The sequence below is a fragment of the Patagioenas fasciata genome, chromosome 16, assembly GCF_037038585.1.
Source record: "Patagioenas fasciata isolate bPatFas1 chromosome 16, bPatFas1.hap1, whole genome shotgun sequence".
NCBI classification, from domain to species: Eukaryota; Metazoa; Chordata; class Aves; order Columbiformes; family Columbidae; genus Patagioenas; species Patagioenas fasciata.
The window spans coordinates 445,038-472,298 of record NC_092535.1 but is presented as its reverse complement, the minus strand read 5'-3'; the positions used below and the strand labels follow the sequence as shown (position 1 = coordinate 472,298).

At 48.4% G+C, this 27,261-nt stretch overlaps 2 protein-coding genes across 19 annotated transcripts in view; one reads left to right on the top strand and one right to left on the bottom strand.

Moving 5' to 3' along the window:
- Nucleotides 1–15,761, top strand: part of SULF2 (sulfatase 2) — a 98,516-nt gene extending 82,755 nt beyond the window's left edge. For 8 of the 9 annotated variants that reach the window (XM_065849655.2, XM_065849654.2, XM_071815465.1 and 5 more), the window contains 11 exons: nt 544–751; nt 4,759–4,990; nt 6,703–6,799; nt 8,439–8,533; nt 9,505–9,564; nt 9,977–10,146; nt 11,444–11,586; nt 11,799–11,922; nt 12,601–12,631; nt 12,929–12,985; nt 14,063–15,761. In XM_065849655.2, the coding sequence (XP_065705727.2) occupies nt 544–751; nt 4,759–4,990; nt 6,703–6,799; nt 8,439–8,533; nt 9,505–9,564; nt 9,977–10,146; nt 11,444–11,586; nt 11,799–11,922; nt 12,601–12,631; nt 12,929–12,985; nt 14,063–14,093 (1,248 nt within the window). In that variant the 3' untranslated portion in view covers nt 14,094–15,761. The remainder of the gene's footprint in view (nt 1–543; nt 752–4,758; nt 4,991–6,702; nt 6,800–8,438; nt 8,534–9,504; nt 9,565–9,976; nt 10,147–11,443; nt 11,587–11,798; nt 11,923–12,600; nt 12,632–12,928; nt 12,986–14,062) is intronic. The other variant, XM_071815466.1, reaches the window with a different exon arrangement.
- Nucleotides 15,762–16,144: 383 nt separating this feature from the next.
- NCOA3 (nuclear receptor coactivator 3) overlaps nt 16,145–27,261 on the bottom strand; it is a 61,601-nt gene continuing 50,484 nt past the window's right edge. For 7 of the 10 annotated variants that reach the window (XM_065849642.2, XM_065849648.2, XM_065849646.2 and 4 more), the window contains 10 exons: nt 26,600–26,779; nt 25,834–26,070; nt 24,391–24,517; nt 23,746–23,917; nt 23,042–23,338; nt 21,829–21,933; nt 21,151–21,376; nt 20,763–20,937; nt 20,073–20,211; nt 16,145–19,155 (listed from right to left, as the gene is read on the bottom strand). In XM_065849642.2, coding sequence (XP_065705714.2) covers nt 19,141–19,155; nt 20,073–20,211; nt 20,763–20,937; nt 21,151–21,376; nt 21,829–21,933; nt 23,042–23,338; nt 23,746–23,917; nt 24,391–24,517; nt 25,834–26,070; nt 26,600–26,779 — 1,673 coding nt within the window. In that variant the 3' untranslated portion in view covers nt 16,145–19,140. Of the gene's footprint in view, nt 19,156–20,072; nt 20,212–20,762; nt 20,938–21,150; nt 21,377–21,828; nt 21,934–23,041; nt 23,339–23,745; nt 23,918–24,390; nt 24,518–25,833; nt 26,071–26,599; nt 26,780–27,261 lie in introns of those variants that run through there. The other 3 variants (XM_065849650.2, XM_065849651.2, XM_065849652.2) reach the window with 3 other exon arrangements.

The window sequence follows — 27,261 nt, the reverse complement described above, 5'->3', positions numbered from 1 at the left end:
GTCTAGATAATCAGCTCAGACCAGATCTTTACAGTAAAGGACTCCACAACTTGATTAAAACCATCCCATTGTCAGGCATTTGAACTGGGAAAGACAAAGACTCCTCCAGAATGCTTTCCTGCGCGTGGGATGTGGCTGGGATCACCTGCCGGCCCGGAGCTTGCTGCTGCTCTGTTGCAGCAGTGGCACAGGCAGACCCGCTGGTGGCCAAGGATCCTCTCCACACCTGTGGAGAAGGCTTGAACGTCTGTGGTTTATGCCGCAGTTGTGCTGCTGAAAGCACCTCCGTGGTTTTAGCTGTAGTATTGAATTTGTTAAGAATTTCCTTTTGTTCTGCCTCCAAGGAACAAACGCAAGGCTGTCCTGAGGAATTCCTGTTTGTCTGCAGTTGGAAGGTTACAGAAAACCTCTGTTCTGGTAGGGGGTGATAGATGAACCTCAGCTCAGCTTGCCACAACCAGGAACCTCTGGTAGATGGCTGGAGCTGACCAGTGGACAGAGCGCCGTTGGGACAGAGTCCTGACGATGACATTTTTGTTCCAGAAATGGCAGTGCGTGGAGGATGCCAGCGGGAAGCTCAAACTGCACAAGTGCAAGGGAATGGCGAACCTGGCAGCTGCAGGCAACAGCAAAGGCACCTCCAATATTTTGCCGAAGTATTACAACAGGAATAGCGAAGACTGCAATTGTGAAGAGAATGAATACAAGCTGAGCCATGTTGGACGGAGGAAGAAACTCTTCTCCAAGAAAAGTAAGTGAACTCACTGTATCTTCAGTTACTGCCTTAGAAAAATGTGATGAGTCTGTTCACTAACGCATAATGTCCTGATTTTCATGGGTGCTGAATTCTATCAAGGTATTTCTGTGTATCTGACTGTGAAACAATATGCCTTGTATTGGACAATGAGATTTGAAACATCTCTGTGTGTAGGAAAAGAAGTGTTTTGATCCAAAACAGGGTCGCGTATTTATGTCCTTCAGAAGTAGGAAATGCAGTGCACGCAGTGCCGTGGCAAGCAGCACATCCTGACATGGAACACGAACGGTGCTTTACAGCACATGCTCCAGTTTTCAGTAGGTACTGCAATGCTTGGAGCTGTTACTGCAGTAATTTATTTTTAATAAGGTTGCGTGCGCTTCGTTACCAAGCTGCTCGTTTGCAGCATCCTCTCCTGTGCGCAGCCAGCAGGCGCAGGGCCGACTCAAACCAGAGGTCCCGTTCGTCGGGGCTGGCTGGCCTGGGTGCCTTGGCGCAGCTCCGGTGCTTGTTCAGAAAGCCCATTCCGCTGGCTCTGTACTAAACCTCAGTCGGACTAACATCTATATTTGAAGTACGTAGTCTAATTATAGATTAAAGAGGCGAAGGGCAGCACAGAATTATTATTCATTTGTAATGTTTCTTTCGTCTCACTCCTAAGGAGCCTTAATTATTTAGTAGATTAGTCTTCCTGTATAATGACCTGGCACAAGCTTCAAACAGAGAGTTTAAATTGATTTTCTCCCATTATATTTGCCTTGCAAGCTGATTAGTACCTACTAAGCTAATTTTTAGTTGAAAAAAATTATTGGTTCCAGGATGAAATTACTGAACTATACTTGCTGTTTAAATATGTGGCACAGCAGATAATCTTTAAATAACGCTAGATCTTGCAGTCCAATTAACTTTTATTTTTTTGAAGTCACACAGAAGAAAGTTCAGTCATAGGGAGTAAAATAACAGGAGTAAATTGAAGGCACTTAAATAAAAAGAGAAAAACAATTTAAGTGAGGGCAACATAATGCTATCTGCTAATAACACTTACTTAAGTGCTTTTCATCTGCGTCGTGCTTCTGAAACATTAACTGATTTTCACAGCATCCAGAGGAGGTGGTGAAGTGTCCAATCACCTCTGGTTGGGGTGTGAAGGAGGGGGGTGAAGCGAAGTTGCTCTCTCCAGGAGAGGGGTCAGAATGGTGGGGTTTCCTCCCGTTCTGCTCAGAAGAGGCAGTTTATGCCATACCCTCCAGCTCGCTTGCCTCATTGAACCATAAGGCATAAACCTCAGCGGCAGGAGATAGGATCTTGACAATCATGTTCCCATTGCTTGTGTCTTGAGTGAAATAATTGCCTCGTTTCCCTCTGCCCGCAGTGCTGCGCGGTGGACGAGGTCAGCGCGGGCCTGTTGGCACACACTCTTTTATTTGGTGTTGGCTGTTGTTTTACGTGCACATACGCAATAAATCGCACACTCAATGGGCACAAAGCAGTACAAGCGAAGGTAACATACCAAGGTGTTTTTGAACAGACTACCAAAAAGCTGGATTACGAATGGCAAGAGGGTGACCTGAATACTGATGATACGTATTTGGGTTTTTATGCCCTGTTTCATGAGACTCGGTGTGTTCAGTTGGCCTGGGCTCTGTCACCCAGGCTGGTGTGTTCAGTTGTCCTGGGCTGTGTCACCAGACCGCTGTGTTCAGTTGTCCTGGGCTGTGTCACCAGACCGCTGTGTTCAGTTGGCCTGGGCTGTGTCACCAGACCGCTGTGTTCAGTTGTCCTGGGCTGTGTCACCCAGGCTGGTGTGTTCAGTTGGCCTGGGCTGTGTCACCAGACCGCTGTGTTCAGTTGTCCTGGGCTGTGTCACCAGACCGCTGTGTTCAGTTGGCCTGGGCTGTGTCACCAGACCGCTGTGTTCAGTTGTCCTGGCTGGTTTGGCCGCGGGGCCGGACCCCGGCTCCCGTTGTTCTTCGCTCGGCGGGCGGTGCGGCCATGGCTGCCGTGGGCCCAGCGCCGCGCTGGCCCCTCGCGCAGGGGAGAAGGTGAATTGTTAGTTGGCTGAGCTTAACAGGATGAAATGAGGGAGCAATTAAAGAAGTGGGAGTTTATGCTTTGAATGTAATTGTCAGGGTGTAGCTTTTTGGAACTTCCTCCTCCTTCTGCAAAGATGGGAGTTTCCTTCTCCTTTAGTCAAACTTTTCCTGACTGGGTGCCTGAAATGGGGCTGGTTTGGGGTTTTTTTCTCTTTCTTTTTTTCTCTTCCCCTGTTGAGCAGTGACTCACCTGGCGTAGTAACAGCAATAAACTTTGAACCACAGGAGGAAAATGTGCAAAGCCAGAGAATGCAGCTGGTGTTCTGCTTTCCGCGTGTGGCGCTGACAGGAATCTGGTGCTTGGGCCAGTTTGAGGTGGGAGGAGATGTTTATTTCTCTTCCCACCGTCTGCAAAATGGCTTTTGAGACCTTTGGGATTAGCGTAAGGCTTCTTGAAAAAAGTCATTCTGTGTTAATGCCGAAGCATGCCACTTGACATGGTATTCCTTATGTCAATTTTGGTTGTTCTACCTCCCCCCCCATTGTTCTCCTTTGACTTGTTTTGCTGGGGATATTACGGATATTACCCCATAGAGAAAGCTGTTTTTTCTGCAGAGCTCGGGGTTGCGGGACAGATGTGTCTTCTCATCGGGCACATCGGCTGGTTGCAGGAGGAGTCAGCGCCGTGGGCTGGTGAGGTGACCAGAGTGGCCAGGGACCCGACTGCTGGCAGTGATGTCTTGGGCGACTCCAGGTCTCATACACAGAGCGAGGACTGGAGGAGAGGGAGAGGGAGAGGAGAGGGGAGGGGAGAGGAGAGGGGAGGGGAGAGGGGAGGGGAGGGGAGGGGAGGGGCGGGGAGAGGAGAGGAGAGGAGAGGAGAGGAGAGGAGAGGAGAGGAGAGGAGAGGAGAGGAGAGGAGAGGAGAGGAGAGGAGAGGAGAGGAGAGGAGAGATGGAGAGGAGATGGAGAGGAGAGATGGAGAGGAGAGGAGATGGAGAGGAGAGATGGAGAGGAGATGGAGATGGAGAGGAGATGGAGATGGAGAGGCAAGGTGGCTCTGGGACTTGGTCTGTACTTTTTTCTCAAGGAATGAGATGATTGTGCTCAGTGTAATGAGTGACTCTCAGCAGTCACTGGTGGTGAGCAGGAAATATGGTCTGAGATGGCCCCCATCATACAGTAGGGAAATGTAGGTATGGATTTGGACTCTGTAACTAGGATATATTTCTGCCATTCCAGACCAAACAGTAGAGGAGCTCTGGGGATTTGGGCAGGACAGAGAACTTTGGAAGGCAGCAGCAGTGAAAGGTCAATGAGAATCTCATACTGCATAGTGACAATTTGTAGCAAACGGTTCATTTTGCCCAATCTGAGGGCGTGCGTAGCGCCGGAGGGCGCTGCTCCATGTGCAAACCCACTGGCGGGGCTGCGCATCAGGACAGTAACTGCAAAGAAAAGAATTACATTTGGATAAAGATTCAGTTATTAATCACTCTCAAAAAATCCAGCATCTTACCTTGAGGAAAGAGCATGGAATTGAGAAGAGGCTCAGGCCGAACACTGGGGACCCCTTCAGCAAGCGGTGCGCGAGTCCTGGCTCTGCGGGTTGTGGACGGTGGGGAACTGGAGAACCGTGGGGGGACCCCGCAGCTGCTGTCCCGGGTGGGTTCGATGTGTTACCGCCATCTAGTGACACCCGGGCAGAGCTGAGACTCTGGACGAGCACATTTTCTTTCCCCTCTGCCATTCCTGTGCATTTGCATTACATCTGCCCCACTTTGTCCTGCCTTAAGGTGTCCACCTGCCCCTGCAAAACCTATTGAAGCAGCAGCTCTGAGGGCAGCTGCTACAAACCCCATTTGTCATCTGGTTAATTCCGAATGGCACAGTATGGGCTGGATTTTCTCCCAGTTGTAACATGCTGTTTCTCCCCTCCTTAATTCTTTCACTTCCTTTTCCGTGCAGAATACAAACCAAGCTATGTCCGGAATCGCTCCATCCGTTCTGTGTCTGTCGAGCTGGATGGAGCCGTTTATAGCTTGGGTTTGGAGGATGGCTACCAGCCTGTCTCGCTGAGGAACGTCACCAAGCGGCACACCATGCAGAGGGAGGAGGACGAGAAGGACACGGGGGAGTACAGTGGCACTGGTGGCATTGCAGACTATACGGCCCCGAACCTGATAAAAGTGACTCACAGGTGAGTGCACCTCCTGTATTTCTAAAAGCTTTTCCTGCTGGAGTGGCTGCTCTACATAAATTGGTGTTAACTTGTGATAAGCTCATCGTGTCCTTGGATGCCCCGTCCAGCTTCACTAGGATTTTTGTTCTCGTTTGTACAACAGTTTTCAGTTTAGTTTTGGTTTTGCCATGTCCAGAGGGGCCCGAAGAGCCGCAGCGGGGGCTCTGCAGTCCGCTGCGCTCCGGGGACACAGACGGGCGGCGCAGCTGCGGCACCTGCGGGACCGCGGGGACACCCCGCTGCTGCGCACCAGCGGCTCCGGGCGCAGCGGCGCCTCCCTTGGTGTCCTGGGTTGCTCTGTATTTCAAACACCAAACCAACCCTACGGGAGGAGGCAGCCGCCCGCAGCTTTCTGTAGCCAGTGCTAGGAAAGGAAAATCTGTGTTAATTACGAATGAAGCTGCATGGCCCAGGAGCACTGGGAAATGGGACGTATTGAGAGAGCGGCGAGGGAATTGTCTGGGCACTTTAGTAACTCAGTCTGTTCCTCACATGCAAGTCTAGGGGCTCAGGATGTTTCTTCAACTGTACTTTATTAGTTTACTTGCCATTTCTGCTTTTGAATTATCAGGAAATCCACCAAACATTGATTACGCGCATTAAGTTGTTTAATGAGTAGCTCCTGTAAACATGCACGAGCCAGGCAGCTGCGCTGACATCCGTGGTTTCCGTTTGACTTCAGTCTACAGGGTGAGAGACACTAACGTGAGGAAATGTAGCTGGGTGGGCATCGGAGGATCGTGCCCTCTTATCTCAGCTCTCATGAATGTTCAGGACCCGTAGATCAGTATCTGTGCTTTTCTTCTGAACCAGTTCAATTGATTGTTGCTGTTTGCTGGGTGAATCCCAGACCCATAGGAGGAACCGTCACGTTGTGCAGTTGCTGAGGAGTCCCCAGGACACAGGGGGCGACATGCGTGGGGCGCTTTAAGGAAAGTACACGAGTACTGGACGTACTGAGCTGTAATTTAAACACGCGTTCAGAATGACTACCTGGTATTTATTGACCCTAAGAAACTTCTCAAGTACATATGTTAAGCGTGTGGTTTTTTGTTTGGTTGTATGGGTTTTTTTGAAAGAATTTTAAAATCTGGATTGCATTAGAGTTAGTGAAACATAAGCACTTAAAATTATCAGAGGGTGTTTTGCCTTTGAAGTCGGGGAGATACCTTTGAAAAAATTTATCCCTTTTGTAGAAAACAGCAAACGTGTGTATTTTTTTCTTCCTTTGGTTTATGATATAGCAATACATCTTACACAGAAGTACTTTATCCTTGCCATTAGCCCTGTACCACTTGATTATGCGTTGGGAGATTGGTTCTGAGTGATGCTTTCGGTGCTTTCTGGTTAGTAGAGATTATTTATGTAGACAGGCTAATGAATGAGCAAGAACTCTGCAGCACAATTTACATACAGAAATTAAGCAGTCACCAGGTTCTGCTCGATAGCAGCGTTCTCCTTGAAAATTCCCATGGCAGCTCCAGCCCAGACGTCTTTCCTGGCTCCCAGCACACTCTTCTTCTCCTGAATGAACATTGTTTATTTGAATTCCACGTGTCATTTCCAGTCTGGCTTCTCATCTGTCCTGAGTTACGTTATTAAAACCAGCTGTTTGCGTTACCCTGTGTGTGTATCCACTGTAATAAACCTTGTTTGCTTCTCCATGCCAGGTGCTATATCCTGGAGAACGACACGGTTCAGTGCGACACGGATCTGTACCGATCTCTGCAAGCCTGGAAGGACCATAAACTCCACATTGACCACGAGGTGGGTGACGTTCTCGGCCCCGCGCTGTGGGCGTGCGCTCCCAGCACGGGGTCGTGCTGGTGCGTTTGGGTCTGTCTGCCTCCCGTGGAACCTCCTGAACGTGCTGGCTGATTTCAGAACAGGTATTTCAGAGATAAGGAGTTAGGAGTTTGTGAAGATGAGATGCTGAGTGGAGGAGGGAACTGGAACTGGAGGGACAGCTGAGAAATATCACAAGCCTTATGAGATAAATGAGAGACTCGCAACTGTTCCCACCCTGGGAAAAGCTGCACCTGGATGTTTTCCCCATGGCGTCCGCCCTGCTCCCTGCTCCCCTTGAAATGAGGCTGTCAGCTGCCAAACACAAACCCAGGGAAAAGTGCGATTCATTACTTTTGGTGCTTCTAGATCTATTTATTTGCTTGTTTGTGTTTAACCCTTGTACTTTAGAATTGAATTCATTTTCCTTATGCTTGTGGATATGAAGAACGTGGAGATAATGAAATTTGCCTATACAATTAATCTGACATTTTTGTCACTAATATCAAAGAATATAAGCTCGAACCCTTCACACATTGCATATGAAAGACACAGTCTTCTAAAGACCAGATAATGATGGAACGAATGCCAAAGAGAAGGGAAATGGAGAGACCTGTAATCTGTCACCGAATCCGCGGGCTGACAGCACAGCCCTGCGCAGGACTCGTCGGCCTCCCGGGGCGGAGCAGACTGACGCGCAGCAAGGCAGATACTGAAAAATGACGAGCTCTGCTATGGTTAAAAAAGGGCAGTTTCAGTATTACCATGCTCCTCTAACTCTTTTTCTGGAGATGTAGGGTGAATGGAGTGCCAAAGCAGACGAGAGCCCGCGTGTGTCCTGTTGTGTTCCTGATGCAGGGTCGCAGGGCTGGTTCTGTGTGTGTGTTTTTGAAGGCTGCCCGGTCTGTGCTTCAGCAGCCATGCGCTTCCACTCGACTCACGGTCACTGGTGCCTCGTGGTGGTTTTGCAGTGACTTTGTTGTTCATGCTGGATTACTCTGTTTTTTCTGCTGTGTAATGAACTGGAGCAGGAGCCCGTAACACCCATCTGGGTGGAAATGGGCTGCGCTGTGTGTGCTGCGCTGAACAAAGCAAGAGTTTCATTTCCTGAAAAAAAAATGGGCAGTTAAAAATAAACCGTGCTGTGGCACCATGAGCTGCTGATCCACGTCCGGTGCGGCCGGGCACCGCCGAAGGCGCCGCGCAGAATGGGCAGCGTGGCCGCTTCGCAGCCTCAGCAGCTCTGAAGAGGAGGCTGCAGAGCTTCCCCGTCCCCTTCTCAGCTGCGTAACAGGGTGGAGTTTAAGGGCTTCATTTTCCTTTGAGTCGCCGTCTCCCCTTGCAGAAGTGCTGGGGAGCACAGGATGAGGTCCCGTGGCAGCAGGAGGCCCTGTGGGCTGCGTGTCCCCGTCCCCGCTGCCTCGGCACAGCGGCGACCGGAGCAGGGACCGGAGCAGGGACTGGAGCAGGGATGCGCCTCACACTGTTAATGGTGGGATTCATGGGAGGTGCTGAAAAGGAAGCATTTGGTGACAATAGAATGAGTTTGAGCAGGTCAGAAAAGGACTAAATCCTGATGTATTTTTTAACTGGTATCTTTACTTATTTAATTTTTTTTTAGATTGAAACTTTGCAAAATAAAATAAAAAACCTGAGGGAGGTGAGAGGTCATCTGAAGAAGAAACGACCTGAAGAGTGCGACTGCAACAAGATCAGGTATTTCTTGTGCACTCGGGAGCCATTGCTTTGGCGTGCAGCGGTGGCTGGTGTCCCCAGCAGAGGGCAGGAGCCCTGGTGCCGTGGTGCTGGCTGACGCTGCTCGTCCGTCGCGCTGGGGAGGAGCTGGGTGGCCTTTCCGCCAGGCAGCGGTCTGGCTGCCTCCTGCGCCCTCCCTGTCCGAGCGTGTGGCACCATTGTCCTGCACCCTCCCTGCCCGAGCGTGTGGCACCATCGTCCTGCACCCTCCCTGCCCGAGCGTGTGGCACCATCGTCCTGCACCCTCCCTGCCCGAGCGTGTGGCACCATCGTCCTGCACCCTCCCTGCCCGAGCGTGTGGCACCATCGTCCTGCACCCTCCCTGTCCGAGCGTGTGGCACCATCGTCCTGCACCCTCCCTGTCCGAGCGTGTGGCACCATCGTCCGTGCACTTATTAAAGTTTTCCTGGAACGTCCAGGTAGTGATAATGGGGAAAACAAACAAACAAAAACCCCAAACAAACACCAGCCCTGCAAAGTACAACTGTTATTTCAGTTCCTTCATTCAGAAGGAAAATGACAGGAAGATGCTTGTCATCTTATCATCTGAACAAATTAGTGAGTATTTAGTTGAAGAAATGTTGTAATTGAGGTAAAAGTCTGTTGATTTTTATCTACCCCATGTAGGGGAACAAGAACCAATGACAACTAACGCTGAAAATTGTAGCTGGACTGATCTGTGGTGCAATTCTGCGTCAGAGCACCAGAGGCCACCGTGCACAAGTGGGCTGAGGGCAGGGAGAGGCAGAACAGCGAGAGGGCCCGACCCAGCTCGCAGGGCTGCTTTGTGCTCCCCACATACCCTGAATGAATGAATTGAAGCGAGAAGTAACGCTGGATTAAATCTGCTTCGGATCCAGTGCAGAAGTGTGCTGTGAACAGGAGCAGTTGTCTCTCTGTTGTTCTTCAACAATGCTGGTTTTATTTTCCAGTTACCATTCAAAACACAGGAGCAAACTGAGGCACAAGGGATCCAGTCTTCATCCTTTCAAGTAAGTGAAAAAGGAGATACAAAGAAGTGAACACAAGGTCTATGCGCACAGGTTACAAACTAAGCAAGAGGGGCAGTATTTCATTTATCCTGTATTAAAGAGAACAAGCACACAGGACAGGGCAGGGAACGAAGTCTTTGTTGAAATGCCTGTAAACTCTGGGTATACGGTGCCAGGTTGGGAAGTGTCACATCGCAGACTTCAGGCAAGCCTCTAAGCCTCTTTGGATTCATTTTTTTTCAGTGCCACTGGATCGCAGAGTCATATCCAGAACCATTTGGAAGAGAAACCATTTAATTAAAACATACCAGTTCTTCCTTTCCCTCACAGCAGCTTATTTTATTAGCTGCTTCATTTTTTTGGGTGTGTTCAAGTCTGACAGCTGCATGACCCTGATGTTTCGTGTGTGCAGGAAAGCCCTACAGGAGAAGGACCGGCTGTGGCTGCTCAGGGAGCAACGGCGGAAGAAGAAACTGCGCAAACTGCTGAAGAGAATAAAGAACAACGACACGTGCAGCATGCCCGGCCTGACCTGCTTCACCCACGACAACCAGCACTGGCAGACCGCTCCGCTCTGGACGCGTAAGGACACAGGGTTGCGGGGAGTTACCAGTTCCGCTGCGCAGCCTCCCGCATGCTGAGGGATCTGTGTGTGTGCTGGCGTTACCCTTGCGCAAAAGGCAAGGGAGTTAAAATGAAAACCGATTGCAAATGAAAACCTGCAGGTACTGTGTACAGCACAAACGTGTGCAGTATCCCCGCGTCCCGGCGGCTCCCAGGGAGAGCAGACAGACAGGGAGCAGGCAGGGAAGCAGCAGGGAGCAGGCAGGGAAGCAGCAGGGAGCAGGTAGGGAAGCAGCAGGGAGCAGGCAGGGAGCAGACCAGGGAGCAGGCAGGGAAGCAGCAGGGAGCAGGTAGGGAAGCAGCAGGGAGCAGGTAGGGAAGCAGCAGGGAGCAGGCAGGGAGCAGGCCGGGAAGCAGCAGGGAGCAGACCAGGAAGCAGCAGGGAGCAGGCCGGGAAGCAGCGGGGTGCAGGTAGGGAAGCAGCAGGGAGCAGGTAGGGAAGCAGCGGGGAGCAGGTAGGGAAGCAGCAGGGAGCAGGCAGGGAGCAGACCAGGGAGCAGGCAGGGAGCAGGCAGGGAAGCAGCAGGGAGCAGGTAGGGAAGCAGCAGGGAGCAGGTAGGGAAGCAGCAGGGAGCAGGCAGGGAGCAGACCAGGGAGCAGGCAGGGAGCAGGCCGGGAAGCAGCAGGGAGCAGACCGGGAAGCAGCAGGGAGCAGGCAGGGAAGCAGCGGGGTGCAGGTAGGGAAGCAGCAGGGAGCAGGCCGGGAAGCAGCAGGGAGCAGGCCGGGAAGCAGCAGGGAGCAGGTAGGGAAGCAGCGGGGCGCAGGTAGGGAAGCAGCGGGGAGCAGGTAGGGAAGCAGCGGGGAGCAGGTAGGGAAGCAGCGGGGCGCAGGTAGGGAAGCAGCAGGGAGCAGGCCGGGAAGCAGCAGGGAGCAGGCAGGGAAGCAGCAGGGAGCAGGCCGGGAAGCAGCGGGGCGCAGGTAGGGAAGCAGCAGGGAGCAGGTAGGGAAGCAGCGGGGCGCAGGCAGGGAAGCAGCGGGGAGCAGGTAGGGAAGCAGCGGGGAGCAGGCCAGGAAGCAGCAGGGAGCAGGCCGGGAAGCAGCGGGGCGCAGGTAGGGAAGCAGTGGGTGGCTCGGCCAGCGCTGCCGCCTGGGCCGGGCGCGCAGAACCAGCGCTGGGACGTGTTCTCTGCTTCGGAGCCCGGAGGGAGAGAGGAGCTGTCTGTGGATACACAATGCCGTAAACAAATGTGATTCGTCACAGTGCCTGAACACGGCAGCGTGCAGCTCATGTCTTTATAACTCTTCAATTTGCAGTGGGCCCGTTCTGTGCCTGTACCAGCGCCAACAACAACACGTACTGGTGTTTGAGGACAATCAATGAGACCCACAACTTCTTGTTTTGTGAATTTGCTACTGGATTTTTGGAGTATTTTGATCTCAATACCGATCCATATCAGGTATGTGATCGTGGACCGGCTCTCCTTGTTCCTTACTGATGATAAGGTGAAGTGGTGCGGTGTTGGTGCAGGATGTGTTCTAGATAAGACCTGATCACTGAACGCAGGATGATTTACTTCTTTCCTGTTACAAGTAAACCACATGTGTTCCATATATGAAAGTTACCAAACTACGGAGCACTCGTTACTAACAGGAACCCCGTCTATCGCAGCTCATTAATGCGGTGAATACGCTCGATAGAGACGTTCTCAATCAACTGCACGTCCAGCTCATGGAACTACGAAGCTGCAAAGGGCACAAACAGTGCAACCCGAGAACGAGGAACATGGATCTGGGTAAGTGCTGCTCCCATTACACTCAAGGAAATGGGGCTCTTACTTCAGTATAAGACATGGGTCAGAAGGATCTCAGTGTTTCTTTGTACTGGAATGTGCTGCTGAGGCTGATGGCTGCACGCTCCGTGTCTTACATTTGCTCCATTTGTGCCATGTAATGTTTCTTAAGACTAATACTTCGTAGTGTAGTCAGGATTATTGCCGAGATGTATTTCTTTCTAAATTGCATTTCTTATACCCCTTAGTACAATTAAGCTGACATAAGAAATGCTGTTTTCAAGAAAATCATAACCTTTAGAGCTTGAAGACCTCCACCCAAAAATGCCGTTATCTGAGTGCGCCAAAACCCAAAATATTGTTTTGGGTCTCGTTTAATACGTGCACCATGTAGAGCTGGACATTTTGAAATCACCAGGTTCTGGCATTTAAACACACCACTGAAGGACCTTTGCAGAAAAGATTCAAAGGTATCTATCCAGTTTACAGCCAATTTTACCTAGAATAAGGGATCAAATACAAAAAATAGCAGCTCCAGTTGACACGTATGGAAGTATTTGTCACGGCAATACACATTCATCTGTTAACATGCTTAGGTTTTTAAAAAACTGCCTTTCCCGATCCTTTATTCTGCTGCAGGCAATGCTTGGTTAGTAACGTTGTTCATTTTCCCTCATCTAGGACTTAAAGATGGAAGCTACGAGCAATACAGGTACGTTCTTTTAAAGTTAAATCATGATGCTCAAGTGAAGTACCACCTTGATGCTAAAGGAGTGGAGCGTGGGTTGGGAACCTCAGGGACAGACACGGCCCCGAATGGCGTTCACAGGCCCTTGCGCCCGGTATTTGGAACGCCGGCATTACTGCTGTTCCGATTCTACAGCGTGTTCTAATCTTTGTGGTCAAAATTCAGGCTAAACTTGTCTCCTTCCTCATCTTCCGGACTGTGGCGCTGGTGGTTTGCTTGGTGATGGTTAACTTTTTTCTCCTTTTGCTGCTTGAAAATTAGGCAGTTTCAGCGTCGAAAGTGGCCAGACGTGAGGAGACCATCGTCTGCCAAGTCACTGTGAGTTGGGAGCAGTGAATGAAAAGCATTCAGCTTTTACTCCCCTGGCCTTCCCTCGCTTCTCCCTTTGCATGCAGCGCTTTCCTAACATCATCTTCTATTCTCATGGGATGCTGGAGTGGGGAATCTTGTAGATTATGCAAGAAATGCACTGCTGCCATCGTTAAGGGAACTAGCGCAGCACAGGACCTCGTGGTAGATGTTTCCTGGGGGTGCCGGAGCAGTAAGGTCAGGGCAGTTTCCATCTTGAGCGAAGGCGGGGGCTCAGCTGGAGAACCCGTTCTGGTTGACTGCCGGTAAAACCTCGGAGACCGTGGTACTGGTTTTGCCGAAATTTAAACCTGTAGCAGCTACCTCGTGGTGTCTGCCAGAAATAATGGAACTGATGGGAATTTGTCAGAGTAGAGAGAATACAATATATTTCCTCGCTTTATGTGCAACCACAGTCCCTTGTGTTGTGAGAAAAGAAAGCAAGTTAGGACAGCAAGCAGACTGCAGGACAGATCCATACATTTTGTTTTCTTCTGATTGTGTAGTAAAACCCAAGACTGCTGTTTGCTTACGTAACTGCCCTTTACATCTTGGAGATGATGTTCAGTTCTCCACTTCCCAGAGCCCAGGGGTGAGACGCAGATTTAAAGACATGAAGAAGTTCCCTTTGCCGCAGCAGTCGCTGGCTCTGTCTCCCCTTCGGCAGCGGGTCGAGACTTCAGTTCATTACAAATCATACGGTGCTTTCAAATGGAGCGATGAACAAATATGTTCAGGTGTGTTAGCTGGTGCAGCACAGCATCCTCACCTTGCCAGGGGGTTTGCTCCTGCAGTGGTGACTTTTGTCTGGCTGGAGAGATCCAGGATTGGCTTTAGAACCAATCAGAATTAATGAGAGAAAAGTTTTGTACAGGTTGAAGTTTCAGACACGCTTGGATTGTTGCCGTGGTTGATACACCTGCTCTATTTGTATAGCTGCTCTACAGTATTTCAGTTGGGTTTTCCCTGCATAGAACCATCAAAAATATATTTCTAACCACTTCCTACTGAAATGTTGTGCACTGAACTGTGTGTGTTTTATCTTAGAGGACAACTGTGGGAAGGATGGGAGGGCTAAACCCCCCCGGCCGCCGCTCCACGAGGACACAAACCGCCAGCACCGGAGTCCATGTACAGACCGAACGGAGCCGTGTTTGACCTCGGAAGGAAGGACTCTGGCAGCCCCAGGGCTGGATAAACTTTGAGGCTGAAATAGATAGAATGTTTGCACTGGTGAGTGAATTAAATAGATGCAAAGAAATCTGGGAAACGCTGTCAAAAGTACAGGTCTCTGAAATCCACTATTGTACCTGCTTTTTGCTTTGGATGATACCTCACCTGCTCCACAACGCATTTGCTCCAAGGACACCACTGACGTCCCGGGGCAGAGCAGAGCGCACGGACAGCGAGACCGAAACCGCCCCTGCGTTCAGCTGTGCCTCCCATCAGGAGGAGACGGCAGGGCCAAGTAGGGCTCAAAGGGACACCGAGCTCACGGGGACGCTTTTGCTTCTGTCTGGGTACAGGTAATGGTGGAAAAGAGCTTGTAGGAGACTGGGGGGTCACAGCGAGCAGCGTGGAGCGTTCTCGGCAGCGGGACGTTCCTCACCTTTCCCGAGGACACGCTCTGGTGCCACGTCTGCTCGTCCCTCCTCGTGCCGCCTCTAGGAGGATTAGAGAAACTCTTCACTAACGACGCCAGATTCTCGGAGGGGTTATGTAAATATTGGTCAATATACTGTTTGAAAACCAATTCCTTCAGGTTGTGAAGAATTTTGTTAATAAAAAGAGTGGAATGCCCACACACCATTTCTCAAAATGTGACTTAATGTTGCACAGTAGATTTCAGAATTTGTCCATTTTTAAAAGTACTGAAAAATTTCAGTAAATGTACATCTTAAATTTTAATGAGATCAGATTTGTATGAAGTTTTTTTACGTGGTAAAATATTCTATTGTATGTTCAGAACCAAAAGAAAGCATTTGCTTAGTATTGTAACTTTTACATTCATTTTCTAAAAAAGGCAGCTAGCTCAACACGTGTAGCAAATAAAGAAAAGAATAACCTACTTCTAGTTCAGTCTGCAAAAACATAGCATGACAGTTAGTGACTCTTTAAAGGCTTTTAAAAGGAAACACCCATCATTCTACTAAGGCAGCACAGTGTACGGAGTCACTCGGAGAACTTCCTAAGGACCTCGTTAAACGCAGCGCGGCACGGGCGCCGGGGATCCCTGTAGTGCGGCTGTGTCACGGTGACCGCTCCCTGCTGCAAGGGCGGGAGCTCCGGGCAGACGGGGCCGCGCTGGCCAGGAGCCGCAAACTTCACTCAGCCAGAAACAGGAAAATGGGGCATGGAGATCGGTTTGATTCCCGTCCTGGTTTTGCACATTAGGAAATACAAGTGCAATTACTTCAGAAGGGAAACAGCCCCCTGGTACCACACACCCCACGCAAACAACACGCCTGGATTTAGAAACGGAGGAAAAAACCCCTCTCAAGAAGCAGCAGTGGGGCCTTTTGTGGTGTGTGCTACACAGCAAAACTGCGCTCGAGCATCACACGGGAAGAGTCGAGTACACTTACCAAATGTGTTTGCAAGGTTTTTTTTCTTAATTGTGGAGGTAATATTTGAATGTCTGTCTTAATCTAGCCATAGATTTTGTTTATAACCTGTCACAGATTTCACGGATTACCAAAGACACATCTGCTCGATGCTGACGTCCTGGATCAGTGCAAATAAATAAGTAAAAAATTCCGCATTTAAGCCCACCGACAGAAACACATTTTGGTGCTTCCAGAGCAGCGCATTGGCTGTGGGCCGTTCCCCGGGCGTTCGGAGACAGGGCTGGTGATCCATGGAAGGGCGGTTGCTGAGCTCCCACCTGCAGCTCTGCTCACGCTGCTGCTGTCGCGGTGCAAGACGCCAGTTCCACAACTTCAGCTGCTACAAGGGTCTCACAGTGGAAGGCCCAAGTCACAAATCCCTTCATCCCTTCACAGCCAGTCGGGAAAAATCTTAAACCGTTTGCTGCACGTAGTTTTCCTTGGCCATGGCAGCGGCCGTCTCTGCTCTGGGATCCGCTGTCAGCCCTGAGGCCTCAGCCGGCTAATGCAGTACGGCACCAAGTTCTGATTTTTAAATAGAAACCTTTATTTACATCATTATTAACATCCAAACACAAAAATCAGAAGAGCAGTAACGCCTCACAACCAGCTCTCTTCTCAATCAGTCCCCATGATCTTTCTGTTTTGCAACATAAAGATAGAGCTATTTCAAGCAATACTTAATGTAAACTCAACTTGAATGCAGTTCTCAATACTGTGCGCCTTCTCCTGAGGATTTTTAAATATTGCTCTCAGAATTCCATTATCTCGCGCTTGCTGTAGCGTTGTCACCTGGTAGTCTGCACATAAATTCGGAAATAAAACGTGTGCTAATTGGTACAACAATCAAATAGTTTTGTCTTATGACTGAAAAATGGTCCTGATTTTCTAACTGTAAAAGCAGTATTTTAGGCCAAGATTGGAAGAAAATACTACATAGAAATTTAGATAAACATGGTTTCTGTGATGGAAGGAGTAACAGAGCCGTAGCAAACGCGAAGCTCCTCGCAGCCCCGCTCAGCGCCCCCGTGCTCGCTAACGTTCCAGCGCTGGTGGCAGAGGGCACACAGGTGGTTTTTCAAGCCATTCGGAAAAACCTGCTGCTGCAGAACGGAACCGGGCTCGGTGGACGTCACACGAGCGGCAGCCGCCGCCACGGCCGGGCTCCTTACCGCAGGAGGCCAGGCCTGCCCGCCCGGTGCAGCGTGCAGAGCCCTGCTGCCCTCCCTCTCCCCCTTCATCGGGTTTAAACTAAAACTCTTTGGATTCAGCAAAAGTAGGTACTGAAAGCTCCAACATTCTCAACACAGGCGAGAAAACGATGATCCTCTATACCATCAGTCAGGTACCAGTTAAACACAGACGTATACATAGAATCCCTCATTAAAAAGAAGAAGAAAAGGGCATGATGTATAAAATCAGTTCTAATCCAGAGCTCACCTAATGACAGCAATCAGGGCTTGTAGTTTCCATCCATGTAATGAACAACCACAGAGTATAACGATTGTTCTACTCGGACATAAACACCAAAGGACTGCTGCCTTTCAGCTTCAGTAGGCAGCACTTACATCTCTCATTTCTTAGAACGTATCTGTTTGTTGAGTAAGTTCCTCAGGCATTTACGAGTTTTGCATTAAAACCACACATGAAGCGGACTGAAGTGTCACATAAATACCATCGCCTGATCAATACACCCCCTGCTACCTGCAGAGCCAGGCTGGCAGGAGGCAGATGGAGCGACTCTGCATTCCCTTTGGAACAGAACCGGCTGTGTGCTGAGGTTGTGACAGTATTTCTTGTTATTAAAATGGAAGATCATTAACATTCTGAACAATAAACCACCTCTGGGTTACAGTACCAAGAAGATTAATGAAGAACACTGGTCATTGTTTTTCCTCACTCGGGAGAAGTCACTTTTCCATTGCACAGTGAACAACAGAACCAAAGCACCACGAATCTTGAACATTTCTGGGTCATCCCGGGTGAAGTTCAGAGGTTGCACTTGGAAAAACTGCAAAGGGATCTTCATCTTAAGGAACCCAAACAGAGGAGGAGGGAACCTACCAGCGAGTAACAGGAACAGAGTTGTAGCCAGGCTTAAATACTGCTATGAAAGAAACCTGCTCAGAGCATACATTCACGACTATCAGAACAGGCCGATGAGGTGCAGCCGTTTGCTTGAACTGTGGCTTCATGTCCTTAAAGGTTTCTGAATGTCATGTAACAACAAATATTCTGCAACAGACAAACGTTTTTGAAGAACATTTAGAGTCTGTAAAATCGACCAAGACACAAACCAGAGTCATCAACGGAAAAGGCAACGTATTCTGGAAAGTCAGGACAAGCCATCGCGTCTCACCGCGCCGAGCTGTCCTCAGACTGCCCCATGGAAAAAGCAAAGTGCTCTCGGGGGAGAAAGCATTTAACAACTGCTCTGTTATAAAAAGCTGTATGTTAAAGATGTAAAAATAATGAAGAGCTGAAGACCAAAGAGGAGAAGGACGTGGGCCCGAGTCACCCAGCTTCAACGGCATTGAACTGCATTTAAAAACAAAAGAGAAAGAGAATCTATTTGGACCTCAACTACACTGAGTTTACAGAAATCCATTTTGTTAAATATTTAGCTTCACAAACTCTGCAAAAATGAGTTAGTGACCTACAAAAGTCATATATATAATACATTATCTTAAAGATCATATTTACAAAGTTTATTCACAAAAAGACTGCAAAATTGCGATTCAGCCCGCAGTGCCTTGAGTCGGCCGAAGTTATTTTCAAAAAGATGAAAGATTATTGCTCTAATTTCCACACACAGAAAACGTTACATGATGCAGCCTTTTCAAATCATCCTTAAGAGACTGTGTTTGAGCAGGGACACGAGTACAGCCACCTTCATACTGTCCTCACCAGAGATATTGCATGAATCCGTGATACAGTCTTTTATAAAGTGCGCTCAGCTGCACATCAGTATGTCAATATTCGTCCCAATTGTGTTTAAATAATTTAAATTTATTAGCCTCTCTTTTTACCCCTTGGCTTCAATGGACAGGACTTTGGACCAGTTCGTGCCAATGCACTGCACTGCCGCTCTGCTGGGGAGATCCTGGCTGGGGGTAAGAGATCCAAAGCAGCATTTCTATTCAGGAATTGATATAAAAGAGCCGAGGCCAGGAACTACATTCTTTGTCATGTTGTTCTAGAGAAATCCGAGCACAGCGGCCCTGCCCGGCCGGCCCTCAACGCCGTTGCCGAAGTCGCAGCGCCAGACAGACTTCTGACCTCTTTGTGCACCACGACATCAGGCACACACACACTGCTCCGGCTACGTGTACTTGTGTTGGGGTTTTTCCGTTCTTTTTCCCTCTGAATGAAGTAACTTAGGACATCATGGTGATTAACAGGAAAAGTCACATATTTCCGTAAGGCCAGCACGAGTTGCTGTGAAGAACGCGCAGCTTTCCTTTACCACCCCGTGCAGCGTTAGCACGGCGCGTTCCTGTGCGAGGAGGCGGTCTGGGGTCAGCAGTACTTCTGCTAAAGAAGAGACCGAACAAGCAACAGAGGAAATTAAAAACCACCTTTGCTGAGAAAGCGGTCAACAGACTGCATTCTGAAAAGAAACGCGGTCCCAGAGTTTCCTAAACGTGCTGAGTATCTGCACTGTACGACAGGCTGGGTTGGAGAATGGGCTATTTCACTTCCATTTCCATTCTCCCCTCTTTATACAGGTACTTGTTACATCAGCATCCTCCAACACCTTACTTATCCCCCCAAACTCTCCATTACTTTGGCTGCTTCCTTAGGTACCTTAGACAACATTTCATGAGGTACTTTCTACTTAATAAATTTAGCTTATCTCAACATTACATTGCTCATCCCTTGGTATTTAGTAAAAGACTACAGCAAAACCAGTATTTCAGCCTTCTTTGCAGTGCCTTATTGGCTCGTTTTTCCCTTAAATTAAGGGCCTACATTTTCCGTAGGTTCTTGCTGTGCACACGCCAGCTGTTCTGAGGTGTTACAGGGGTAAGCAGCAGCAGCGGTTTTGCCAGGAGGAGGATCCTGTGCTACCAGGATTGCTGGGCTGACTCCCGAGGGCCACCATATACAACCTTTCACATCTGCTGAAGAGGCTCTTCATAGTCTTTGTGTTTTGCTTCCTGGGGTTTCTCCAGGCTCGGAAGTATTTAAGCATCCTTTCTGCAGTTTAAGCCTTGATCCTACCTATAACGCTTCAAAGTCAGCAGCTACTCACAGCCTACAGCTTGGGTTCATCATAGATTCGATTTAAATATCATCAAAAATAAGGTATCTCTTGGGCCGTACAAATGGTAGGTCCACAGATGGAAACACAAACAGGGTAACTGAGAACAAGATGAAGCCAGAGGAATGGCTCGAAGCGAGTTGTGTTCAATGGGAAAAGAGTCAACAGATCCTTCTGCACAACTGACCTGGTCTGGACCCAGAGGCATCCCTGACATAGGCATGGCACTGATGTTCATCTGCCCCATGTGGCCACCGCTGCCGTTCACGTGCATCATGCTGTAGGCGGCTGGGCTGCCCTGGTGGCTGAACTGCTGCTGTGGGAAGCTGAAGCACAAAAGGGCAGATCAAATTACCTTCCAAGAACTTTACATATTATGTATTGCTTTCCCTGCACCGGCTGTCAATGTGCAAGAGAAAACTATTTTTACAATAACTTGTTTCTACCTAATACCTGTTTAACACAGAAACAGGAATTTCCCTCCCGAAGGAATTCGGAATTGCTCCATACACACAGAAGCATGCATACGTATTTTCCATTTAACCTTTTGGAGGCTTCTGTTAAGGCTGTGCCCTTTGTAATACTATTCCGAACCGCCATAGTTCACCTCCCAAGTTATTTTTGTCAATACTCAAAGACTGAATGTTGCTTTCAGTTACAAAGATTGCAGAGGTCCAATGTGAATAAATGGAGATAAGCATAAGTGACATTTCATCGGTCTGATTCCTAAACCAGAGCAGGATCAAGGGCCATACAGAGACTAGAGATAGAATTCTTTTTCCCTCTTCTGTTCCTCCTACAAGCTATTTTACACGGCTTCTGCTGTCGACAGAACAAGAGACACTTTCAGAGCTCCAGAGGGTGAGTGTGCACTCACCTGCTCCTGGCCATGCTGCCTGAGGGCCAGCCCTTCATCTCCGGGGACTGGTACATGGGTGCTGCCTGGGGGTGCTGCATCATGGGGCTCTGGGAGGGCCCCATTCTTGACGCCATCATTGGGTTGGGAGGGCTCGGTACTCTGCTGTACGCAGGGTCAGGTTGTTGGCTTATTCCTTAAAAGACGAAGGACAGACAACACAGTTACCATCACCTAGCACTTGCAGGTTTATCTTCTTGCAATGACAGTAAGGGAAAAATTAGCCTTTGTTGTAGAAGTATTTTTGGTTTTCCAGAATTATTGGTATTTAGGTAGTTTGGATTAATAATGAATGAAGAAAGTGAGAAGAGCAACAGACAGACAAAATAAGCCATGTTAGCACCCGTACCGTAATTGGGTGGGTAGGGGAACTGCTGCGGAGGAATCTGAGCCATCGGGGGGGCGGCCAGAGCACTGTCCATGCTTCCTGAGGCTGTCACGTTTGGCGGGGGGCTGAAGGCCTGAGGTTGCTGTTGCTGCTGCATCATCATTGCCATCCTCTGTTGTCTAAAATGATGACTTATTAGCTCCCTGTTACGCTGAGCCACCATTTGAGCATTAAGAAAACCTTGCTGCTACCCCCAGAGAAAAGAAAAATCATATTAGAAAACACTTTTACAAATGAAATCATGTCAAGAGTCAATCAAATCCCCTACACTCTTTCTAAGGCCCAGCATCTCCATTATCAGAACACAGAGTTAAGAAAACCCACAGCCAGTACAAAAATCGCCAAAATATCAAAGGTTTTATTAAGTGGTCATTAGCGCTAAACAGTGATAAAGTAGATTAGCTACCATATCCTACATGGAGGAGACTGCGGGCACGCTGTACTGACAGCACGCCCTAAGGAACAAATCCCTCTGAAGCCTCACGAATAAGAGAGGTAAGAAAAGCACCTTCTAAAATGGTACAAGGGAAAGAGGAATGTTGTGGGACCATGAAAAGGGATCCATATTCCAAGCAGATATGTAAAAGATGTGTCTATTTAAAAACTGCTGTTTCAGCTGGTAGTGTCATAATTACTTACCTGCGATCCCACCTGTGGCTGCATAACTGCTCTCATCACGGAGGAATTGCCACCCACCGGATTTTCCATTTTCATTTCAAGCGCTTGACGGGTCTGATTCATAAACTTGGAAAAAGACATTTTAACACTATTAGCTTGAAACACTGGTATCTGAACAAAGCAACGGCAGCTCCTCCAAAACCCATTCTTTACAGACCTCCCGAATCCATAAAGTGCAATGGTTACTTCTGGCCTCGGCTGATGTACCTGAACATTGAACTATTTGGTTAAGCAGCTCAAACACACACACAAGGAAAACCCTCCACGCAGTGCAGCACTCATTTGCTTTATTTTTTTTCTTCGCCTGAAATTAGCACTTTTTAAGAATAAATACAGAGCAGACTGTTCCAAATCATGGTTTGGACAGAAGAGGGTAACCACCAGCTTTCCTTAAAATAATACAACTCTGTCTGCCTTCCTCTCCATCGCAAACTCCAAAGCCACGCGGACTGAACTGGTGCCACAGAACCGCCACGAGAGAACACCGTGCTCCCTGAGGACTAAACACTGCCATTCCACGTCACACAGCACCACCTCACCTTCTTCCAAGGTTTATTTCCACACTCTGTTTGGTATCAGGACTGCATTTCCACATGGGGAATTCAATGCTGAAATCATGCAGCAATTTCTAAGTAGTGCTTTCAACCCACTCTTAAGGCCTACGTGGCTGTACCTACTCTCGCCCTAATAAAATACCTAAAATGACATCAAATCAATAAATGGAAAGCAAACCAGTATTTCCATGAGCCCAAATGATCAGTTAGAAAACACAGTGAAAAAGAAGTAACTTTAGATTTACAGGAGAAATGCAGCTGCCTATTTAATGATACCAGTGAGCTTCAGAAATAGACACCAAACCTATACAGGGATAAAGAGATCGCCCGGAGCTGCTCAGCACCGGAGTCCTGCTCTCAGTAGCAACAGCGCTGCGGGAACCGATGCAATCGGTACCCACGGAGGCTGATGGAGGAGAAACGCTTGTTCTAATAGAGGTTCTCTCACTCTTGCAGCCATTAGGCGCTCAGCGTGAAAAGCACTGTCAAAATGAAACATCTGTCCTTTCGATCATCTGCTGTAATGCCAATTTTCATATTCATGAGGCAACACAATTCAGTGTGCACTTTATTCCACTCTGAAACAAGAAGAAAGTGTAAATACAAGAACAAAAGATCACCTGCTGCCCCTGAAGCCGCTGCTGGAGCTGCATGCGGAGCTGCTTTGGTGCGTTGGTTCGAGGCCTCATCACGTTTGCCCTGGGATGCATGCTCTGAATTGGGAAATTGCTCTGCTGGCTCATCTGGTTCATCACCGAATTAAAGGACGGCTGCTGTCCCTGAATGTTACTGAAACCTCCGGGCAGTGCTGCCCCTTGCCCTTGATAGGGCTGACCATATAACGAAGGCTTCTGCTCAATCAGAACTGAAGATTCCTGACCTTGAAATGAATCTTGTTTGGGTTCCAAAGCTTGTCCCTTCAACAGATAAAAAGATGTTTTCAGTGTATTTTCTTTGAGTAGGAATTCTTAAAAACCCAATAAATCTAACACAGCATACAACAACCAAGAGTTTCTTGGGTAGAAATGGCATGAACAGGTTACTATTAGTCTCCAGACAAACGAAATAGCAACGTTTTAAAATAATAATACATTTTTAAAATCAGTTCTGCTGCACACTGCTTACACAGGCAGATTGGTATCATTATTCAAGCTCTTCCGCGCTTTTAAACTGCTACGTGTACAAACGGCAGTGTGATTTTGTGGTTTTAGCAAGTTCCAAATGATCCTCAGAACTGCTCGTGCTCTTTGCGGGCCGTGCAAACTGAAGCTGGAACCGGGGGAGGTTTTTGGAAAATAAATGGCCAAGATCTCTGTTTGCTTACTTGGTTTACGAGCTCAGGAATCCCTAACGCTCTGTCGATTTCTTCCAGACTCGTGACATCCGTATTGCTCAGCAACGTGTGCAGCTGATCCAAAAGCGCCCTTTCATCATTCTGGCCTTCCATACTGGGTGCCGGACACAAGAGGTCATCCAAAGAGTTTCTGACTAATTGTCTATAAATGCAAGAACATTACAGCCATTACGGACTATAAAGGCATATATCATATATTGATCTGGAGATTTTTAAGCACTATAATCACTCAGAAGACTGAAGTAAGATTTAAGAACTTTAGTCCCAAATTTAGGTCCTGGAGTGTCCACTCAACTGCCATTCGCCCTTCAACACACGTAAATTCTCTTTCTTCCTGGCTTCTGCACGTGCTGCAGAGACAGGACCCTCAGACTTCCCCACCTCTTCTCTGTGACTCCACTCAAGGACTGATTCTGTTAGCAATGCGTTTTGTGGAGCGGGGTTAACAGATACCCAGTTTCACACCATGAGAAGACAGCAGCAGAACTGGAAACACATTCCTACTCAAACCTGTTAGCCCCACACTACGTGCTACAGTAACTTTCTCCAGGTCTTAAATTCTTCCGACACTGAGCAGTTTATTTAAACTTCTCTTAAAAGCTTCCCCAGCTGTACCTGTTTTGCGAGCCCCGCGACGCTTGCTCCATGGGCAGCACGCTGTCCGGCCACGAGCCGGGCTGGTGGGATGGGCCTGGCTGTCCGTACGGATTCCCCCCCATGCCGATGTTCATCTCACTCGGTCCTGCAAGGTAAAACATGCATGCGATGTTTAAAAACAAGAAGTATCGCCTTGCTGTGCCAAGGGCCACGTGAAGCATTGTGGACCGCACAAACTGTCGAGCAGCTTCACAAGCTTTGCATTAGCATGTTCTAAAGCGTATACATACATAAGTCACACAAGATAACTTCAGATATAGACCGCGGGTTTAGACATGACAGTAATCTAAAGCGGCTACCCTGCTAAAGCACAATTGCTATTTCTAATCTTTGAGCCCCTAAAACAGGAACTTGACAGATCCAGCAACTTTACATCCCAAAAAAAGAGAGTTTTCTGGCCAGTGAAATCTGGGTACCAGCAAATACACATTTTCACAGTGACATCAGCAACGTTTGGCATTTTAATTCCAAACAAGGTGAAAACCAAAAGAAACGAGGTACGGAACAGTGTTTGCTCTCTGTGAGAGCAGCTTCCTCCCGCCTGCCCAGAGACGAGCGGCGCTGCACGGCAGAGAGGGCCACCCCTCTGCTTCCCGCTGCTGCAGGGATCGCCCAGCAATAACCGCGTCTAGGGAGCTCTGTCAGGATTGCAGAAGTTTCTTCCCGATTTAGCCTTCTACCCGCGTCACACTGACACAGCCCGTCCGTCCCAGAGCGCTGCTGACAGCCCTGCTGGCCCCCAGGAGGAGAAAGGGAAAAGGAATGCCACAGCCCCTTCTGAGCAAGCCACATTTGCACACTGGACAGGACCATTTTGTTAGAGATATAAACCAGAAAAAACTATGGGCTTTAATACTCTCTTCGTATTTTAGACATTCAGCTTATTTTCTCCAAAGCAAACATGAATGCTTACAAGAGAACCTGTATTTGCTGTGTGGTTTTATATGGCATTTCAGTGCTCCATGTGAGAATTTTGAAGTATTCAAGAAAAAGCTTTAAAAAATGCTGATTACCAAGAAGTTAAGAGCACACAAACAAACAAAAAAGAAGCACAATGAATCAATCAGAATACCAGCACACTCTCATATAACCACAGGTGGCACTTAGTTCCTGGAAGTCAGCAGAGCAGCACTTCACTAAAGAAATACACAGAAATTACCCCTAAAATCTGGAGACTCAGCATGAATTACCTGTGCATGAACACACAGATAGCACCAGAAGAAAACGAAAATGCCAAAACCTCATCAGGTGTCCCAGCCAGGGAACAACAGTCCCTACCCCAGAAAGCCTTGGGCTGGAGAGCTGGTATTCCACCCAGAGCAAGAAGACTCTGACACCGAACGCTCAATAAGGAACCAGTGAACTTGTGCTGAGTGGAACAATAAAACATGCAGAACTTACTCATGTGAATCATCTGCTGCTGCAGCACGGGCCGCGGCCCGGGGACGCTGCTGGAGCGAGCGGGCAGCCCGGGCACGGAGCCGCCGGCCGCGGGCCTGGGCAGCGAGGCGCTGAACTCGGGTCCCGCTCTGCCCACGGCCGCAGCCGCAGGTTCCGCTCTGCTCCCCTTGGAGCTCGGCAAGCCCCAGTCTCCCGCCGGGTGCTGAGCCATCGCGACACTTCTGCTGGGAGCACCTCCTGCCATGGACGCCAGAACACACAATAATCCTTCACACAGGACACATTACACGTTTCGGTAATAAAATTACATCTATGGGGTTTTGTTTTACCAACAGAGACCCCTGCCAATGGCAGAGCAATTCGCTGAACTCCTACAACAGTACCCAAAGCTTACCGTGCCAAGTTCTAAATCAAACAACTATACTCATCTAAATATATTTTAAAGTATTAATAACTGACTGCCATCGTGACCTGTTCTTGCTTCTATCTACTGAAAACATATGTTAAATTCAAAACTCAAAATACTACAAAATAATTTAACTACTAAACACAGTACTGGAAATAAATACACAGATGGTACACAGTTGTGTTCTTATAATTTTTGCTAGGGATAATAATTAAAAAGCATTTATATGCTGATGATAAAATTAATACTCTTTAACGTTAAGGTTTCATCTAACCAAAACTCATATTATAATCTCGCAACATGTTTTACATAAAGCTTTTTCCTTTACAATGAGGTCTATTTGTACAAAAATCAACAAACCCATATTTGCTCCAAAATTCTCCTGGTTTTCAATCATTCTTGGGCTCCCACCCATGAGGTTTTGCTTTTGTAAGATGGAGAAGGCGCTGACGCTCCTGCCCGGGCCGCCCGGGCTGTCCAGCGACGCGGCCCTGGCGAAGGGCGCGCGGGCAGCCTGCGCCGACTGCGGGCTCCGCGTGCCTGTCCAACAACGAGAAGATGCATGCAGCGGGGTGTTTTAAATAGGAGGTACCATCAATGACTTAAATAAGTCTGATCTGATTATGGGCACACACATTTGACCTTCAACAAGCCAGAACAGTTGTTTTGTTTATGTTCTCACTACACAAATCACATTTTGAGTACACAGTCAGGACCTTTTACAGGAAAAGTCAGATGCAGCTCCCTTTGGCCCTAGACATAAAAGTGTTCATTTCAATTTCAGTTCTATAATGAACCACGTTTTTAACATTTTGAAACACACTATTATGACAGATCCCTTGATATATGCGAGTGGACTGCCCAGTCTTTAGGTAACTCTCACATGGCGACAGAACCAAGCCAAATGACGGTTTGGAACAGGCTGGATCCAGAAGGACCGTGTTCCTGAGCACAGCACTCAACCCAGAAATCGCTCTGCTCCACCGCCAATGGCGGCAGCGGCCTTACGTGTTCTTGTACCT